The following is an 18,690-nucleotide window of genomic DNA, read 5'->3' as shown; positions in this document are numbered from 1 at the left end:
TTTGAGTTGTTCGTCGCTCGAATTGTCTCAGCAGTGTTGCAAAGCCTAAGTTGTCTCCCCACATACAGCAAATTTGGAGTTAGCCAGGTAGTCAATACCAAAATGTGGTGAAAAGATGTTCACCCTGGGGAGAAATGTGGATGGGGGTTTTGTGCTGCAAAAAATGGTTGCAGGAATATTGGGGTGACCGTTCAGGAAAGGAAAAAAGAAAAACATGGTTTCTTACCAAAATCTGCTCCCATATTTAAAGTTGCAAACACCACGAGACTCAGGACAGGCTGCCTTTTGCCTTCCCATCTGGGTCTCAGATGGGGCTGGGGGAGGAAATTAATTGGTGCTGACGCTAGGACTTCTGCTGAAATTGCAATTTCGCCCCCCCAAAAAATAATCATCCCGGAGCAAGAAGCCCACCCCCCAACAGCTTCACCTCCGGGATGCTCAGCCCAGATTGAACACTCCTCCCCGCCGGGTTTGCGGTTCCCTTGAAGCAGCTGCATGACCCCCCGTCCACCCCACCGGTGCCGCACCGTGCCTTCTGCAGCCGGATGGGGAGCAAGACCAACCCCCTGCTGCATCCCCAACCCGCACTAATTATTCTGGCAGTTGCTCCTTCTCCTTGCAGAGCACCTCCTTTCTTTTGGTCACGCTGCAAGAAATACGTGGCGTGCCCTTTCCAAGGCTGTGGCAGCATCTGTGCGGCTCCTTGGGCTTCATACCTCTCCAAGAGCAGGTTCCCAGGAGTCTGAGTCCAACCAGGGCTCGTTGTTGGCCGGTATTTGGACACCTCCAATCCCCGCGTTATTTTCGGCATGGTTGTGCATCCTCGGGGAATAGCTCTGTGCAGGACTGCTCCTTCATTGGGATGGTGGCCCAGCTGCTGGCATCACCGCAAGCCACCAGACCGTCTTTGATCCCTTTTCCCTTCTACATTTGCTTTTTCTGTTGTTGGTGGTGCCCCTCATTTAACACTAAATAAATGTGTTGCTGCTGCCCGGTGTTGTGCGGCAGAGACCACCGGCTGCTGTTCTTGCAGTGACCCGTGCTCGGGGACAAGCAGGGGGCCTCCTGAGAAAAGCTCCTGCCAGCATCTGCGGGGCATTGCCCTCCTGGCTTTTAAGGCATAAGCGGTCTCTGGGGATGTCCCCCTGTCCTGTCCCTGTTTCTCCACCCCACAGACCAAGCAGGTCTTCGGGCCCCAAAGAGCTCCTCCTGCCCTCAGCATCCCAGCTCGGGCCGTCCAGGGACCTTGTGCCATGCCACCCCCTGCCACCACATGCCTTCAGCACCACAGACAAGCCATCCACCACGTTTACACCGGCCTGGGTGGGGCTCAGCCCAACCTGAAGGCACCCACACCCACCCCAGCACCCAGAGCCACCCCGGCTCCTGCACGCACCAGCTGCCCCCTGACCCTGGGGCTGGGCACGTTCCATCCCCCTGGCCAAGTGTCACCACCCAGCCACTCCGTGCCACCCACAGGCCAAGGGCACTGCATTTTGTGATTACCTACGTATATATATATATATTTGTTTTTTTGCAGTTTGAAATAATTTAAAAGAAATGCACCAGCGCACAGGTGCAGGTTTCCAGCACTGGCAGGGAGCCCCGTGTCCCCTGGGGGATGCAGGGACAGGGTTGTCCCCACACTGGCCTCTGCAGCCCAGCAGGACAGACCCACCCAGGCTCGATGGCAGGGCTGAACTGTCCCCTGCCCTCACACCTGGGGCAACTCCTGGAGATGCTGGACACTGAGAGGGGGGGTCCTTGGTCCCACTTTGTCCCCACCACAGCAAGGAGCCACGTATTGCACCGGAGCAGGGCAAGTCCTGGTACCATGGGGTCCGTGCGGCGCCATCCTGCAGCATCCCGGGACGTTGGCGGGACATCATCCTCCTCCCCTCAGGGTTCCTGGGATCCATGCCGGGACTACCGGGGTGGTGGGCGGTGCCGGAGCACGCGGAGGGACAGGGTGTCAGCCCGGAGCAGCAGGTCGCGGATTCGGGCCAACCCCAGCCCCGAGACGGCCACCCCGTTGACCTGCAGGATCTCGTCCCCCACGCCCAGGAGCCCCGCGTACAGCTTGGCTGTGCCGGCGTCTGCCATCTCCTGCACGTAGACACCTACAGAGAGGGACAGCGATGGGTGACACGCCCCCAGCTCTGCACCCCATGGCTTGGGCTGTGCCCCCCCCCACCACCACCACCTTGGGCTGCACACTTGTGCAGAGCAACAAATTCACCATATGTGGCCTTTGAGACGTGGGTGAGTGTCCCAAGCCAAGTGCTAGTGGACACAAGGGACTGTGCGTGGCCAAAGCCACACATGACAGTGTCCCCCGCCACGTCCACCATCATCCCTTTGGGGCAACCGCCCCCTCACCCCCAAGCTCCTGGGGAGAGACAAGAGCCACCACAGAGGGGCTGTGCTTCCCCTAAGGTTAGTGTGACACTTCGGGACAACCCCAGCATACCTGTGTCAGGCCGTCCATGCCCAGAGGTGACACGGAACCCAAAGGCGCCATGGGGGGGTCGCTGCAGCTCCAGCTGGCTGGTGCCGTCGGGAAAGACCTCCACCACGCGCCCCACCGCCCGCAGCCGCCCCGGCGCCCCGATGTCCTCCACACTCAGCGAGCGCCGTGGCGCCGAGCCCCCCATCCTGAGAGGAGAAGGGAGATGGGCTGAGCGGGGACCCCATGAAGCTTCTGGGTGCCCAACATCCCAAAACAGCCTTCCTGGGCACTAGGGGGGACATGCCAGGCCCTGTCCTACCTGTCGGGCGCAGGCTGGGGCAGGAGGTAGGCGCTGGCGCGGGGTCCCTTGCCCAGGGCAGGGTGCAGGCTCTGGGTGGAGGTGGCTTTTTGGGGCTGGCAGAAGGGTGACACCTATGGAAAAGCACCTGGCTGAGATGGGGGTGATGGTGAATAGTTTATGGCAGTGCAGCCCTTCACCCACCAACATGCCCAGGGAATGGGGGCACCCCACACCCCTCGTCTCCCCGCCCCCCTTGTCCCCCCACTGGATCCCTCCCCAAAACACCGCTGAGGGGGATGAGCTGGTGTCCCCCACTCCGGGCCAGGACACCTGTGCAAAGAGCAGTGCTTTTTGAGGAGGCACCTTGCAGCTCGGCAGGAGCCACAACCCAGAACCAAATTACCCCAAATGTGTTCTTTCACCCACCCCTCCTTCACCCTCCCACTCCCCATTTGGCTCTGGGCTGTTCAAACCCAGCAGGTTTGGGATGGCACATGCCCCCACACCCCCGTGGGATCTCCTGGGGCCACAGAGCGATGCTCAGAAACACTTCACCCCCCAGCACCCCTCTTATCGCAGGATTGCCCCCATCCCCACACTGACACTCCTCATGGGGAGGTACATTTTGGCTCACCAGTGTCAGGGACTGCAGAGACGGCGACTTCTTCATACCGGGGCCGTCCAGGGGGGCCGCACCGGGTGGGGCCGGGAGCTGCTCCATGCTGTAGCAGCGGAAGCGGCCCAGGCGCTGCTTGGTGCTCTGGCTAAGGCTGCTCAGGAGCTTCTTCAGCCCCGACGCCGACGCGCTGCTGCCCTTGCGGCTCGCTGGCCGCCCCAGCTCCCTGGATGGAGAGGGAGAGATGGTGACCATCAGCCATGGTTGTCCACCACAGTCATGGTCACCAACCACCTTTGCAGCTGGGTGAGATCGCAGTGCAGGGTGCAATGGGGTGCAGCCACGTCCCCGCAGCAGTAACCCGGGCCGCACAAGGGGTGGCTTGACCGCCAAAGTGACCTGAAGGGCTCCCTACCCATTTTTTCCCCATAATTTCAGAGGTTTAACAAGCTTTCAGACCTCCATCACTTTCTGACAGAAGGGACTACATCCTGCTTAGGGGCTTCAAAGCCCCAGTGCTGCCTCCAATCCCTCCTGCCGGGTTGGGACTTGCTGCGCCTGGGCGCAGGTCCAGCAGCATTGTGTTTGGCGAGCCCCAAGGCAGCCTCAGGGCTGGCAGCATTTAGCAGCTGATTTTCCCCAAAAGGGAAGAACCTGGCACCATGCTAAACACCTCCACAGCCACATTTGTTGGAACAACGCAGGCAAAACCAGATGTGGGAGGAAATGCAGCTCCCTTTGAACACATGTACCAATTCATTACTTCTGTATTGCATTTTCCGGGAGGTTTTGGGTGCCAAAAGGCAGATTCCTACTGGGAAGCCTTGGGGGGCTCAGCCCAGCAGCAGCCCGCTGTACTGAGGAGGGATGCGGAGGATGCAGCACCCACCAAAGGGTGCAGGGTACCAGCAGCCCCTCGCTCACACTCACCCAGAATCTGTTCTCCCAGCCGGGGGCCGCTGCTGCTGCTGCTGCGCTCGGGGTGTCCCAGCAGCTTCCCCAGGGGGATGAGCAGCCTCCTGGGGTGCGAGGATAACAGGGCCAGCGACAGGCTGTGACGGTGCCCCTGTAACCACAATGAGACAATCACATCCCCGCCTCATTGGAGACCCCCCCCAGCACCCCCATGCGTGCGTCTCTTACCTCTGCCCGTCCCTGGGGGGTCCTGCCCATGGGTGTTGTTGCAGTTGTTGGTGGACAAGGCACGGAGTGGGCTCCCTGGGAGCCACCTGGGGCTGCAGGGACCCCTCCGCTCCCCTGGCCCCGTCGTGCCCCCGGGCTGGGGGGGCCCAGCACTCCCACCATCAGGCTCCGGGCCCCGAGCTCCCTGGCTTGACGCCCGGCGGCTGCTGCCAGAGAAGAGGGCTTTTCTGCAAGGCACCTGGGCGCAGGCCTTTTTGGTAGTGGGGGGAGCGGGTAGGTGGGTGCCTGGCATTGCGGTGCCAGCCCCCGGCTGTGAGGAGGAGTTTGGGGGCTTGCTGGGCGGCTGTGGGGGATGAGTGGTGTTTCCCAGCCCCTCGCCACCCCTCGGATGCTGGTGGGGGTCCCCATCCTCCCGACTGCTGGCTCTCCCCAGTGGTGGAGGACAAACAGCCACTGGCTGGCTTGCGGTGCCATTTGAGCCGCCATCCCCTGCGTGAGGGCCACCATCAGCCACACACGTCCCCTTCCCAGCTCTCGCCTCTGCCTGTGTGGTGGCACGGGAGGTCCTGTGCCCGCGAGCCCGGGGGTCCCGCTGCCCCCGCAGGTGGGTGCTGCGGGGTCCTGCCTCCTCGCTGTCTGTCCGGCAGCCGTCGGAGGTGTCGGTGCTCTCCAGGGCAGAGTCCACCTCATCAATGTAGGTGACGTCCCCGATGTACGTCTCCTTGATCTTCTCAGTGTGGATGCGCTGTCGGGAGGGGAGGATCCACAGCGGGGACCCCCGTGGCCCCAGAGCCCTGGTTTTGGGCTCCGGATGGGCAGCGCTCAGCTCCCCGCTGTCCCCTGGGATGCTCCCTTGTGCTGCAGGGCTGCTTTCAACCACATCGGTGGCTGCTGATGTCTCCACACCCCGTCCAGCGGTGGCACCAAGGAGGGAGCCGCAGGCGCTGCACTTGCCCCCGGCCACCAAGTCACCGCTTGGGGCTTTGGGCTGGCCGGCCCCGTCCTTCACTTGCCCACCGGCAACCGGTTCCGTGGAGGAGAGCCCGGAGCCCAGCGCCCGCCGGTGCCGCAGCTGCAGCCGCTCCAGGTACCGCACCTCGGCGTCGCGGGCCGACTCGTCCTCAAAGCGGACGCGGGACGGGGAGGGACCCCGGGGCCGCCGCGGCCGCCCGCAGCTCGACTCCCCGCTCGACGAGTCGCTCAGGCTCCCGCCGTCCCGGGGGGCGACGCTCGGCCTCCCGCTGGGCTCCCTGACGTGAGGACAGACAGACGGACACGGGTGAGCTGCAAGGGCTGCCCGGCTCCCTCGGGAAAAGCAGGAGATGGAGCAGGAGGAAAGTCCACCCAATGCCGCACCGTGGTGTCCAGACCCACTCCCCAGCAGCCCCCTGAAGCTGTGGCAATGTCCTGCTGCCACAGCCTGACATTAGCATAGAATTCACAGAATGGTTTGGGTTGGAAAGGACCTTAAAGATCATCTAGTTCCACCCCCCCGCCACGGGCAGGGACACCTCCCACTAGACCAGGTTGCTCAGAGCCCTGTCTAACTTGTCCTTGAACATTCCCAGGGATGGGGCATCCACAGCTGCTCTGGGCAGCCTGGTCAGTGTCTCACCACCCTCATGGGGAAGAATTTCTTCCTCATATCTAATCTAAATCCCCCCTCTTTTAGTTTAAAGCCATCACCCCTTGTCCTACCACTATATGTCCTTCTTCTCTTCTTATTCCTGTTATTCAGGAAATAAAAGCAGTGCTTCTGAACCAACTTGTCCATTTCTCCCTCTTTGCTTGCTTTTGTGCCCTGCTTTTTTTGCCGTTTAAAAAACAAAACAAAAACACACCACGAAACAAAGGAACCCCCTCCCCAAAAAAACAAGCACAAAACTTCCTGCCTAGGTCATCTTTCTTCCCTCCTATAGCGTGCATCACTTGTGACATTGCCATAAAACACAATTAAACACCCCCCCAAATGTTGTTGTGGAAAGACTTGACATGTGCCCGCACAGAGGGGCTGCTCACGCAGGGCACGAGCGGCAGACCCTGCGGCCCTGCACACACATGCACACTCTGCACACATGTACGTGCGCTCTGCACGTGTGTGCACGCTCTGCACACACACCTGCACGCTTTGCACACACATTTGCACTCTGCACTCATGTACATGTGCTCTACACATGTGTGCATACTCTGCACACACACATGCACACTTTGCACACACATTCACACTCTGCACACAGGTACATGTGCTCTACACGTGTGTGCATGCTCTGCATACACACCTGCCTGCTCTGCACACACATTTGCACTCTGCATACATGTACGTGTGCTCTACACATGTATGCATACTCTGCACACACACGCACACTTTGCACACACATTCACACTCAGCACACATGTACATGTGCTCTACACGTGTGTGCATGCTCTGCACACACACCTGCACGCTTTGCACACACATTCGCACTCTGCACTCATGTACATGTGCTCTACAAGCCTGTGCACACTCTGCACACACACCTGCACGCTTTGCACACACATGCACACTCTGTACACATGTACGCGTGCTCTACACGTGTGTGCACACTCTGCACACACACCTGCACATTTCGCACACACATGCACACTCTGCACACATGTACGCATGCCCTACACGCGTGTGCACGCTCTGCACACACACCTGCATGCTCTGCACACACATCTGCACACTTTGCACACGCATTCGTGCTCTGCACACACGTACGCGTGCTCTACACACGTGTGCACGCTCTGCACATATGTACGCTTGCTCTACAAGCCTGTGCACACTCTGCACACACACCTGCACGCTTTGCACACACACGCACACTCTGCACACATGTACGCGTGCTCTACACGCGTGTGCACGCTCTGTACGCACACCTGCACGCTCTGCACACACGCCAAATCCACACGCCCCCCCCTAGAGCCCCGTGGCGGTGGGGTGGGTGGCAGGACGCGCCCGCGGGGCTGCACTGACCTGCTCGGGGGGGCAGCGGCGCTGGGGAGGAGGAGGATGTCGTGGCTGGCGCGCAGGGGGTTCGTCCGAGCCTTCATGCGGGCGCGCTGCAGCAGCTGCTTGGCCTGCTCGTGCCGCGGGCTCAGCTCCAGCTCCTGCCCGGGGACAAAGGCCCTGCGGCCCCGCAGCGGGGAGGGGGATTAGGAAAAAATAACAGGGATTAGACGTGGTTTAACGGTGACGACGAGGCTGGTCTGCCCAGAGAAAGCAGGGCCCGGCCTCCATCACCGCACAGCTCGGGCACCGGGGCAGCCGAGGCAGCGCTTTGCACCACAGGCATCCCAGAGGTGGATGGGGAAACCGAGGCAGGCGCTGCCTCTGATCCCTGCCGGTGTAAACCCGCAGTGATGCAAACGCAGGTAGGTTTGGGATGACCCCTCAACTCAAACCTGGCTGCCTTCTCTTCCTTGCAGGGGGTCCTCACCTGCACCCCAGTCCCAGCAGCTGCAGGGTGGGGGGACCCATGGACTGTGGTAGGGCACAGCCCCACTCTGGCGCTGCCTTCCCCAGCCGCCGTGGCCCTAATCCCCCTGATTAAAATAATCAGCTCAGGCAGTCACTTCAGGGACCATGGCCTTAACCGCTTCGCAGCAGGAGGGTGGGCACACAGCAACCCCCAGCAAGCCCCCTGTGCAGCACCATGGGGGCCAGTCCCCCTCTCCCCCCAGGGTTCAGCTGCCCCTGCTCCTGGGGAGTGCAGCATCCCCGGCTCAGCCTCTCACCGATCAGCCCCAGCATCCACAGCACAACCAGTAACCACAATACGGGGGGGGGGGTGGTTTCCCTGCTCGTTTGTATCCCCCACACAGTCCCCGGCTCTGCTCCCCAGCCCACCTCCGTATTTTTAGCCCCTACCTCTAAGTTTTATCATTAGACCAACAAGATTACACACACCTGCCATCTGGATCCTCTTAAGCACCTGGGGTAAGTTTCTGTGCCATCCTCTTCCCCAGCTCCCTTCACATGTGGGGTTCCAGCAGGGACCCCCATGCCCAAGCACCCTGTGGACAACCCAGCTTGACTCAACCCTCCCACCCATCTCAAACCAAAGCATCGCTGGAGCCCATCTACTCTTCCCTCTGCTGTCTGCAGCGCTGGGGGGCTGCCCCACAGCCCGGCCAAGCCCCTGTAGTAATCTGTGGGGTACATTTAAAATATAAACCCAGGGAGGGGAAAAGAGGGAAATGTCCCCCCCACCACCTCCACACAAGGACCCACCTACCTGGAGCCCTCAGCATCCTGCAGCGAGACCCCCGAGTCCCAGTCCCCATCACTCGCCGGCACCTCTGAAATGCGGGATGGAGAGAAGCATCAGCCTGGCCAGACCACAGCCTGCCCCCGTAGAACCCCCCAAGCCCCAGCCCCATGGCTCAGCCTGTCCTAACGCCCATTTCAGTGCTATCCCAGCTCTGGGAGAGACCCCAGAGGAGCGGGACGTAGGGTGACACCACCTGGTGCGGGGTGCACTCACAAGGATGGGGACCACGGGGTCATCAGGGCAGATGCTTTTGAAGAAGAAATTAATTCCCTTTTCCGGTGGCAACTTGCAAAGGGAAGATGATGCCCATGGACTGCAAATGCCCCAGTAAGTCGGTTTGTTGCTTTTAGCAGCGAAATTCCTCACCAGGATGAGGGGACCGGCAGCTGGGACCGTGAAGTGTCCCAGTCAAGCAGCACCCCGTTTTGTTCACAAGCATCTCCAACAGCTGCTGGGGAAAGGGGTGCAGCATCTATGGGGGGCAGGGCAACCCTGAGGTGTGAACCAGCGCAGAGCTGTGCCTGCAGCATGGGGGGGGGCTGGAGGACAGAACCAAGGACCCCCCTTCACCCTAAAGCTTTTCCATCCCGCTTCCCCTGGATCTACTGAAACAGCCACCACCTGCCCAAAATACGCACCAGAGGTGGTGATGCCCAGCACCTCCTGCAGCAGCCGCCGGTTCTTCTCCACCCGCTCGGCCAGCGAGAGACTCTCCCAGCCTTCTGCTGCAGGGGGGGACCCAGAAGGACCCCTCCTGTCCCGCAATGGGGTCCGTGCCTCTTCTTCCAGGGGAGGTGCCTCATGGGGGGAGGCAGAGCGCTGGGTCCCACCGCTCTTGTCATGGGGTAGCTCAGTGCCTTCTGGCACATCACCCTTGGGTGCGGGCACCCGCCAGAGCCCCGGGGTGCCAGCGCGGGGGGCCGGGGGGGTCGCGGGTTCCCCGCCGTCCAGCATCCCGTCCGTCAGGTACGTGCGGAGCTGAGCCCGCGGTTCCGCTGCATCCACATCCCCCCCCGGCTTCCCCCGCCGGGGCCGCGACTTCTTGGGCGAGGGGCGTTCGGGGGCAGCTGCGGGGGTCCCCAGCCGGCCAGCCCCACGCTTCTCCTTCAGCGCCTTCACCTTGCTCTCCAGCACAGCATGGGGGCTGTGGGTGGCCTCGGGGCACTCCGGGGGGACGGGGGCTTGGCCATGCTGCTTGGGGGGCCGCAGCACCCGCCGTGTCTCAGTTGATGAGCCCCCCTCCATGTGCCCTGTGGGGAGAAAGCCAGCATGGGTGACCCCCCCATGCTGCCTTCAGCCTCCTCCTCCTCAGCACCCGCCTTGGCGCCTCCTGCAAAACCAGCATCTCTCCTGCCCACCCTGGGGCTCTGCAGGGAGCAGAGTCATTGATGCCCATGCCCAGGGGACAAGGTATGTGGTGGCACTGCAGTGCACAGCCCGTGGGGAAGGGGACAGGGACGTGGCACAGCACAAGGTCACCTGCAGCACTGACACCATAGCAGCATTGCTCTGGGACAGGGGACACAGGGCAGCAGTGGTTCCCCAAAGCGGGTGGCCGGGGGCTGAGCAGGAGCGTGGGTGCCTGCCCGTGCCATTTCAGGTGCCCTGGGGCACCCAGCAAAGATGCCCTTCAGGGAACTGTCACTCTCAGAGCCAAATCAGGGCCTCAAAACCCCAAGAGCCATCATCCCACATGGATACAACTCACCAAAGTTGCTTTCAGACAGACACCAGCCCCCGCTCCGCCCCGGCCAGGGTCACACGTGTCACCCGTACTGTACCAGCATTATGGTCCCGGCGTCAGCTGGGTGCCGCTGCCCCCTGCACCCCCCCGGGAGCATCCCCTGTCCCTGCTGGTACCCCCCGAGGAGCCTCCGCCATGGTTGGGGCTGCGGGAGCATCCCCGGGGTACCCCCACACCCCCCTGGTCACCGCAGCCCCTCGCTGCCCCGGGGCAGAGCAGCGGCAGGACGGGGCACGAGTGGGAGGCGAGGGTGTCCTTACCCCTGGAGCAGCATCGGGAGAGGGCTGGGAAGAGGGAGAAGAAGGCGGAAGAAGGGAAGGAAGCAGGGAAGGCAAAAAAAAAAAATTAAAAAAAAAAAAGACGAACCAGCAAATCCCAGCCCCTTCAGCCGAGCCTGAGCTCAGCCGCTTGGCTGGGCCATGGGGCTGCGGCAGCCCTGCCTCCCGCCCAGGCCTCCTCTTCCTCCTCCTCCTCCTCCTCCGCACGCACCCCACGCTGGGGCACCCAGCCAAATCCTGCCCCAGCCCCGACGCCGAACCGCCTGCCCCCCCATGGCCGAGGGGTGGCCCCAAAGGGCGATGCCACCATGACAGAGGGGACCATGCGGAGGGCGGAACGCAGCACCCCGCGCTGGGACACGGGGACGCCCGGCTGCCTTGGCCGGCTCTCTGGAATGTCCTTTGTCTGGGCTGTGGGTTTGGGAGCGAGCGGGTGAGGGCAGCGTCCCTCCCCAGGCCTGCCGGGGGGGCACCGCTGGGAGGTCTGTGCTGCACCAGGGGCTGGGGCTCCAGGAGGGCAAAAAGGGTGAGGAAGGTGGTCCTGCCGTGGTCAGGGTGTTTTCTCTAACAGCCTTCAGACCGGCAGCAAAGCCTCCCAGCTTTGGGCACCCTCCTGCGACCATCACGTGTTTGCAGACGTGCAAAATGTTGCTGTTTTTCAGAGGCCAAATCCTGCGCGGACCCCCCGGCAAGGCAAGGCCAAGGGCTCCAGACCGAGCATCTTCGGGGGGAGGGTGGTGGGAGCTGAGCTTGGTGTATCCATCATCATCATTATCATCCCTAAAACCAGTGTGCAACACGCACCCCACAGAGCTACCCACATCGAAACCCCATCCCCTGTCCTCCTCCCCCTCGAGACCCCACTAAACTCATAAGGCCGGAGCGGGGTCCTGGGTGGGCAGCACTTACCTGGAGCCACGGGGGCCGCCGTCCCCGGGGGGCAGGACGGGAGCTGCGGGGGCCATGGGCGTCCCGGCCCCACACCGGCTGCTGCTTTAAGCCGCGGCTTTTGATTTTTGTGATTGGTTTCATAATCCCGATCAAAAGGAAATCACCGGGATTATGAAATTGTTTTAATCCTCCCGGGCTCCGGCCACACTGACCCCTGCCAGCACGAGCAGCAAGAAATCAGTTTTATCTTCTTAAAATGTCCCCTACCACCCCAGTGGCCCCACATTGTCCCCTGGCTGCTCCCAGGAAGGTTTGGGTGGAAGACGCTGGGACCCATCCTTACCTCCATGTCGTCCTGGAGAGGGATCCCGGCTCCTCTGCCGGGGCTGGGGAGGTGAAATTCGCCTGGGAGATGTTGTCCCCATCAAGCTGGGGACAAACTGCCCGCTGAGGTGCCAAAGTCAGGGCAGGCGGGCTCCTGCCACCAGGCAGGGAGCCGCGGGCAGGATTAAACCTCTGGGATGCAGCTGGCGTGAGCAGCACCAGGCTTAGAGTGATTTCAAGGCACCGGGCTCTCTCTTCTGGAGGAAGATTGATTGCAAGAGATGATGATTAAGAGATTTAAGAGAGTAAAATGAAAGCACAGACCCCAGACAAGTCAGGGTTGGGGCTGCTCAGCCTCAGGTCACCCCCTGTGCAGGCAAGATGACACCCTGAACCAGAGACAAGTTGGAGAGAGGCGACCAAAGGCTCCCAAAGAAGGACCAAGAGCCTTTTGGTGGTCCAGCACAGTCTGTGCAGGAGGGTTCCTCCAGCATCACTTGCTGTGCGTTGGGTTTGAGCCCTCAACACCTTCCTGTGAACCCCAGGCAGGCTGTGAAACCCTCCTGCCCACGTCCTTCCTCCGAACACCTCCACTTCTTCTCAGGACACAGGTGTCCCCCACCTCCGGCCACCGGTGACAGCGCACAGCTCCCGAGGGCGCAGGAGCAGCATCCGTACGGACCAGTGGAAGCAAATCCTTCCTGGATGGATGCAGCACCAGAGGTGGGATGTGGGAAGAAAGACACACAGACCGGGGACAAAAGAGCCATCAGATCATTGGAAAACAAAGAGCTTGTAATAATGAAAAAAGGACAGATTTCGTAACCAATCACTTTTTCCTTTGAAAAACACAATCACAGTAACTTTGCTTTATACAACCACCTAGAAACTATGAAACAGTATCACATTGTGCATTATTTTTTTTTAAACCTACTTATCAAGAAGGGTATTCCACACTTTAAAAATTATATCCATTTGGGGAGGAAAGAGGAGACAGCTAATAGCGCAGTCACAGATACATCATGAGTCCAAGCAAGCGGCAATTCTTTGTCCTCACCTTTTCCACTTAGCCAAAAAAGAAGAGTGGAGAAGGGGATAGCAAAAGAGAAAGAAGGAGGAAAGAAAGAAAGAAAGCACCCACAGAGGACTAATCACACTCCATAATTACTTTTGACATCTACAGGGCTTCATAGAAAGATCATTTAGACCAACACAGCAGGGAGGGGAGAGGAAGGCGGCAGCAGGACCAGGGGGGAACTTTGGCATTTCTACCCCAGGTCCCTTCCAGTCGCCGATCCTGTGCCAGGACCTACGGGATGGGGAGGTCATCACAAGTTCTACCAGGCTGCCCAATTTTCTCCTCTGGAGCAAAGAGCTTGCAATTTTGGTTTCTAGAGCTTGAGGGACTGTCAGGCCATGGGGCATCATCCCAAGCAGGGTCGGTGCTTCTCGCTCATGGCTCCAAGGCTGTGCTGGGGCTGGGGCATCAGCATCTGGGTACACCAAATATCACCAGTCCTCTCCTCTCCTCCCCCTGCAAACCCCGCATTTCTCTTGCAGCCAGGCTGCTGCAGCAGAGAGCGAAGCCTCCGAGGGATGCGGACACCCCAGTGTAACCCCACGGCGCTGGAGGGTTGACAGCTCACCCCACGGGACAGCATCACCGAAGGGAGGCAAGGTTTGATGAGGTGACAGCCACCGAGCCCAACCGTGACTGCTATAGTTACCACAGGGATTTTCCAGTATTCCCCTCAGGAGCCCCGGCCCCTCTTTCCCAAGGAGACAAAGCAATCCAATCGCCTTCTGAAATAAAAATGTAAATTAAAAAAAAAAAATTAAGGCAGAAGATCATCTTCCCCACTGCGAGTGCGAAGCAGAACGGTGGAGAAGAGGAGGGAGGACACAGGGCCAGGATGCAGCATGTGACCAAAGTGGCTTTTGTGCTCCCAGGGGGACCCGGGTCGTGTCCCAGTCCCGGGGCACATCCCAGCGCGAAGCCCTGACGTCAGGTCCACAAACCCCCCAAAAACCTGGGGCACATGCCAGCGTCAGGCAAGCAGCATGCGGCAGCATCCTTGCAGGGTAAGGCCAAAATCACTCGGCTGTTCAAACCGCAGGCAAAGCTCGAAGGCTTTTTGCCATGGAGATCTGCAGTAAAACCCCCAGGGATTGTCATCTCCCCAACCCGGATCGCGCTCACAAAACACTCTCTTCCTCCCCGTCAAAGATTTTCACACTGAAGGCTGCTGCCAGCCATTCCCTCTTGCCCTGCAGACCATCAGCTCAGGACAAACGGCAAAGACACCGACTGAAGGAGGAGGAACAGGAGTGGGCACCTCCAGTATACAGCACAGCCCTCCCCAGGCTGGGGGACCCGGCATTGCTGGTGACAAGGTCCCAAAGCCACCCAGCGAATGCCAACTAGCAAATAAACCCTGGATGCTGCAACTCCAAACCCCCTGCAACCCCAAAAAACCCTGGAAGAGCAGGAAGGATGGAAAGCAGGAGGGACATCAGCATGAAGCAAGTTCAAAGGGAATCTCCAGAAGTCACTGGCCACACTGTGGCATCTCCTCTCCATCTCCATCTCCATCTGCAAGGGTTCCTGGCAGCCAAAAGCGGCTTCCATGCCATCCTGAGCCAAACGCAGCCACAGCCTCTGCACTGACTCGCAAGAAGAGGGGAGAGCTCAGCACCCGAAAGCTTCACAGCGGGCACAGACCAGTCTGAGCTTCCACTTTCCATCCAGCTACATCCCAGCAACTAAAACGCTGGATTAAAAAAAAATAAAAACTCTTTTTAACTTTGCTCTCCTCCCTCCAGGAGTGTTTCAAACACCCCTTAGCAAAACCTGCTCACAGAAGGAAGCCACCCCAGGCCACTGGTAAGGAGGGATGGGGTCATTTTCTCTCATCATTTTCTCTCACCATCTGCTCGGCTTCGTTAGGTCTCCCCTTTATTGGCCAGATGTTCTCAGAGATGCGGAGCCATCCTGGCTTTAGTGCTCGCTCTCAGGAGGAATCTGCATGTCTGATTTCTCAGAAATCTCAGGGAGGGAGGGAGGGAACATGCAGACACAGGACTGGGGAGCTGGGAGCCTCCAAAAGCCTCCAGGAATTCAGGCTCCTTTCCTCCTAGAGAGCATCTTCACTGCCAAAAGGGATGGTGTTTTATTTTAGGAGATAACATTTGCTAGCTGTAGCATGTCACCACCCTTGTTCTTATTTCTCCTGCCAGCAAAGACAGAAAAAGGGAAGGGAAAAAGCAGAGCAAGGAGCAGAGCAGACAGACAGACTGAATTCTTGTTTCCCCATGGGCTTTGATAAACTACAGAATAGGCATTTAATTACTTGCGACTTGACCCTCCCCACCAGGTTGGGAAGCAGACGGTTGGATGGCGCAGGTGGGACACAGCCCACCCAAACCATGCCCTGCTCTCCCCATCACTTCCAAATGTCTCTCTGTATTTTTCCCTTCCCTCTAAAAGGCTGAATTACCAGTAAACTCTGCTTCTTTTTGTAAAGAACCACCTGTTCAAGGAACAGCACTGGTTTATTTTGGATTGCCCTCCAGAAGGTCTGGCTTCTCTCCTCTCCCACCGCTCTTGCTGGAAACACCTACGCGAGGTCTGGAAATGTCAACAACCGCTGCAACGCAAGTTCGGAAACGGAAATATTTTAATGGGCTTTATATCTCAGGCTCCGCTTCCATATAAACGGGAACCTTCTGTTTAAGCAAGAACAAAAGACCTAAAGGGGTTAAAGATGGGAAAACAGGCTCCAAAGGGGTGACGCACCACAACCCCTGCTAGTCCAGAGCCCTCCCCGCCGGAGCGGGTGGACACAGGAGCTGTGAGAAGCACCACATCACACACCAGCTCCTCCACCACCCACACGCGGAGGCATCTCCCTGCAGGTCCCTTTATAAGCCAAGAGCACGTCACAGAAATGCAGGTGGTTACAGGTTTGCAGCGCTGCCCTCAGCCTGGCACGGGTCCGCCGCCGCCTAATCAAATCCAAATTAAACGTAGAGAACTAGGTTTCCTTCTTCAGCTCCTCTGGGCAAGAGGCACAGCAGGCAAACGGAGAAAAATGCAACGTACCGGTTGTGTAAGAAACCATGCTATTAGCTAATTAAAACAAAAAGAACCACCCGACAGCAGCTGAGCAGGGATTGCTGCAATTCCATCATGCGAACTAGGGTGCTGGGATTGCGCCCGACATTTTTGCCAAACAAGAAGCCGGGAGGAGACCTGTTTTTGAATTTCACCGAAGGTGAAATTCAAAAACAGGTCTCCTCCCGGCTTCTTGTGGGCACAACACCATCTTTTCCATGCTCCCCGACAGCTCTCCAACGCACAACCGCTCCCAAAATCCCATCCCTGCGCAACTGCTCATGGAATCCATCACCTCCTCGCCCTGTCCCGCTCCACTTCTGCAGGAGAACACCATGAAATGTCCCCTGCTCGCTACAAGGATGCCCTCACGCCATCTATTAAGGCTTTGAAAAATGTTGTTTTTTGATCTGGAGAACGCAGTTCTGAAGCCTTAGTTCGCCTGGTTTTTGCACTGTTGGTAGGACCCAACTTCTCCTTTCCAAAGGGCCTTTAGGATCATCTGCACGGAAAGTTGGCATCGAACAGAAAGAGAAACTTTGGTTTAAAATAAAACAGAAAAGAAAGAGAGAAAAGGTAAACAGAGGTGCAAGATGTCTCACGCGAGGGGTATTCGCAGGGCATCACCCCACAACCCTGGAGATCCAGATGTACATTCCTGGCTTTGTTTTACCGTTTACAACCGTGATTGCACAGGACTCAAAATCACTCTCATATGGTTGTTAAGTTTCATAAATAATGTGAAAACTATATGCAACAGATACATCATATTTTCCAAAAAAATATAAGAAAAGTTACATCAAATTAAAAAGTAGCTTCATGAATGAAGATACTGCTCTAAGTGCACTTTCCCTGCAAGTGCAGCCAGTGCCTCAGCGCTGGATATGAAGAAAAAAAAAACCCAAAACAAAACCAAAAACATCAGGTTTAAAAACTTAAGTCCGGTTTCAACCAGTCAAAACCGGGCCAAGCAGAAACCGAAGGTGCTCTCGGCACTGTCCCATGAGGGAGTCCCTACGATGCTTCGTTATCCAGATAGGTTTGTATGTCCTTGTTGAGACTGTAAACAATCCTTCTTTCCTGAACTGTCCTCTTTATTGGCAAAACAAAGTAAAATATTTTATTTCTTTTTTTTTTCTTTCTTTTTTTTTTTTTTTTTTTTTTTTAAATAGAACATTAAAATTAACCCAGAAGAAAAGAAACGAAACACAGTGAGCTTGTTGGGGTCCATAGGATCTGGTCTGGAAGAGCTCGGAAAATGTGTTCAGTGTTTTCTCCTGTTTTCAGCTGGAACTGTACCAGAGATCGGGTTACTTGGGGAAGAGGGGAACAGAACGAGAAAACAAAGGAGGCGGCATCGGAGACCACGGCCATCTCATGTGTTCACTTCATTCGCTAGGTCGTCTATCAATACCTTGGTGTCAGAAGCCTTGGACCTGCGAAAAAGAAAACACACAGGAAACGCTCACTGGGGAGAAGAAATTTCCATTGCTACATGCAGACAATAACACTGCAGTGTGCTTGGAAATGTTTCTTCCACAGAGACGAATTGTTTCCCTCTGCTGGAATTGTTTCGCACTCTCCCACTCTCGCTGGGAATAGCAGAGCGGTATAAATACGTCCCAGCTGTCCCTGAGCATCCTCCTCCCGTGGCTCTGCCCCTGCCACACTGCGCCTGTTCCACCTGTCCCGGGCTGCTCAGAGCTACAGCAGCTTCTTTTGGAAGATGCTGGACACGTCCCAGTTTGCTTCTCACTCTCTACAACTGCCTGAAAGGAGGTTGGAACATGGATGGTGTTGGTCTCTTCTCCCAAGTAACAAACGATAGGATGAGAGGAAATGGCCCCAAGTTACATCACGGGAGGTTTAGATTGAATATCAGGAAAAATTTCTTCATGGAAAGGGTTATCGGGCATTGGAACAGGCTGCCAGGGAAGTGGTGGAGTCACCATCCCTGGAGGGCTTCAAAAGATGTGTAGATGAGGTTCTCGGGGACATAATTTAGTGGTGAACTTGGCAGCGTTAGGTTAATGGTTGGACATGATGATCTTAAAGGCCTTTTCCAAACAAAATGATTCTATGTCCAAAGGGTAAACAGACATGGTGGTAGGGAATTCAAACAGGCTTTGGCCCACATCCCCTCTGCATCAAGTTTTTCAGTGTCTAGCAGCCACATGACTGTTGGTATCAGTCATATCTGTGTACTCTGAGCCCAAGTGCTGCGGCTCAGGCCAGAGCACACCCTTTGTGTGACAGACACCGGCTCCTCGTCCTCCCATCCAGTGATGGAAGAGGGAAACGTGCTGCAGGAATTGCACAACACCCCTGACATGCTGTGCTTCAGCACCCCCAGGGAGCCCAAGCTTGCCTCTTGGCCAAAGGTGGGGAAATGTCTAGGCTGTAAGGAGGTGGGGTTGGGAGAAAAATGGCATGGCCATTTAGGAGAGGAAGGAGTCTGAGATGTCACATAGGAAACGTCAACCAAACCATAACTGAAACGTTGGGGTGGTTTGAGACCTGGAAATGGCCAGTTCAAGA

General features: G+C 57.7%; 2 protein-coding genes across 2 annotated transcripts in view; both read right to left on the bottom strand.

Moving 5' to 3' along the window:
• Positions 1 to 1,131: 1,131 nt before the first annotated feature.
• KIAA1614 lies at positions 1,132 to 10,826 on the bottom strand. The gene is made up of 10 exons (XM_082053044.1): positions 10,806 to 10,826; positions 9,440 to 10,051; positions 8,766 to 8,829; positions 7,505 to 7,657; positions 4,510 to 5,759; positions 4,297 to 4,432; positions 3,385 to 3,592; positions 2,769 to 2,881; positions 2,471 to 2,655; positions 1,132 to 2,120 (listed from the first exon to the last, which is right to left on the bottom strand). Exons 2-10 carry the CDS (start codon positions 10,044 to 10,046, stop codon positions 1,927 to 1,929), a joined length of 2,910 nt encoding a protein of 969 aa, XP_081909170.1. The 5' UTR covers positions 10,047 to 10,051; positions 10,806 to 10,826; the 3' UTR covers positions 1,132 to 1,926.
• A 2,029-nt stretch (positions 10,827 to 12,855) lies between these two features.
• The window catches only part of XPR1 (xenotropic and polytropic retrovirus receptor 1), a 108,654-nt gene continuing 102,819 nt past the window's right edge, over positions 12,856 to 18,690 (bottom strand). The window contains exon 15 of the mRNA XM_082054710.1: positions 12,856 to 17,588. Within this exon, the coding sequence (XP_081910836.1) occupies positions 17,528 to 17,588 (61 nt within the window). The 3' untranslated portion in view covers positions 12,856 to 17,527. The remainder of the gene's footprint in view (positions 17,589 to 18,690) is intronic.

Source organism: Streptopelia decaocto (genome assembly GCF_964273445.1).
Source record: "Streptopelia decaocto genome assembly, chromosome: 5".
Taxonomy (NCBI): Eukaryota; Metazoa; Chordata; class Aves; order Columbiformes; family Columbidae; genus Streptopelia; species Streptopelia decaocto.
The sequence above is the reverse complement of the archived record's forward strand: the minus strand, read 5'-3'. Positions and strand labels throughout refer to the sequence as shown.

What these genes read in the sequence shown, in the direction of transcription:
- KIAA1614 (XM_082053044.1), bottom strand. Translation starts at nt 10,046, where the DNA reads ATGGAGGGGGGCTCATCAACTGAGACACGGCGGGTGCTGCGGCCCCCC. An exon ending in GCTGGGAGAACAGATTCTGG is followed by an intron (nt 3,593 to 4,296) that starts GTGAGTGTGAGC and finishes CTCTCCATCCAG; the next exon opens with GGAGCTGGGGCGGCCAGCGA. An exon ending in GCATGGACGGCCTGACACAG is followed by an intron (nt 2,121 to 2,470) that starts GTATGCTGGGGT and finishes CCCTCTCTGTAG; the next exon opens with GTGTCTACGTGCAGGAGATG.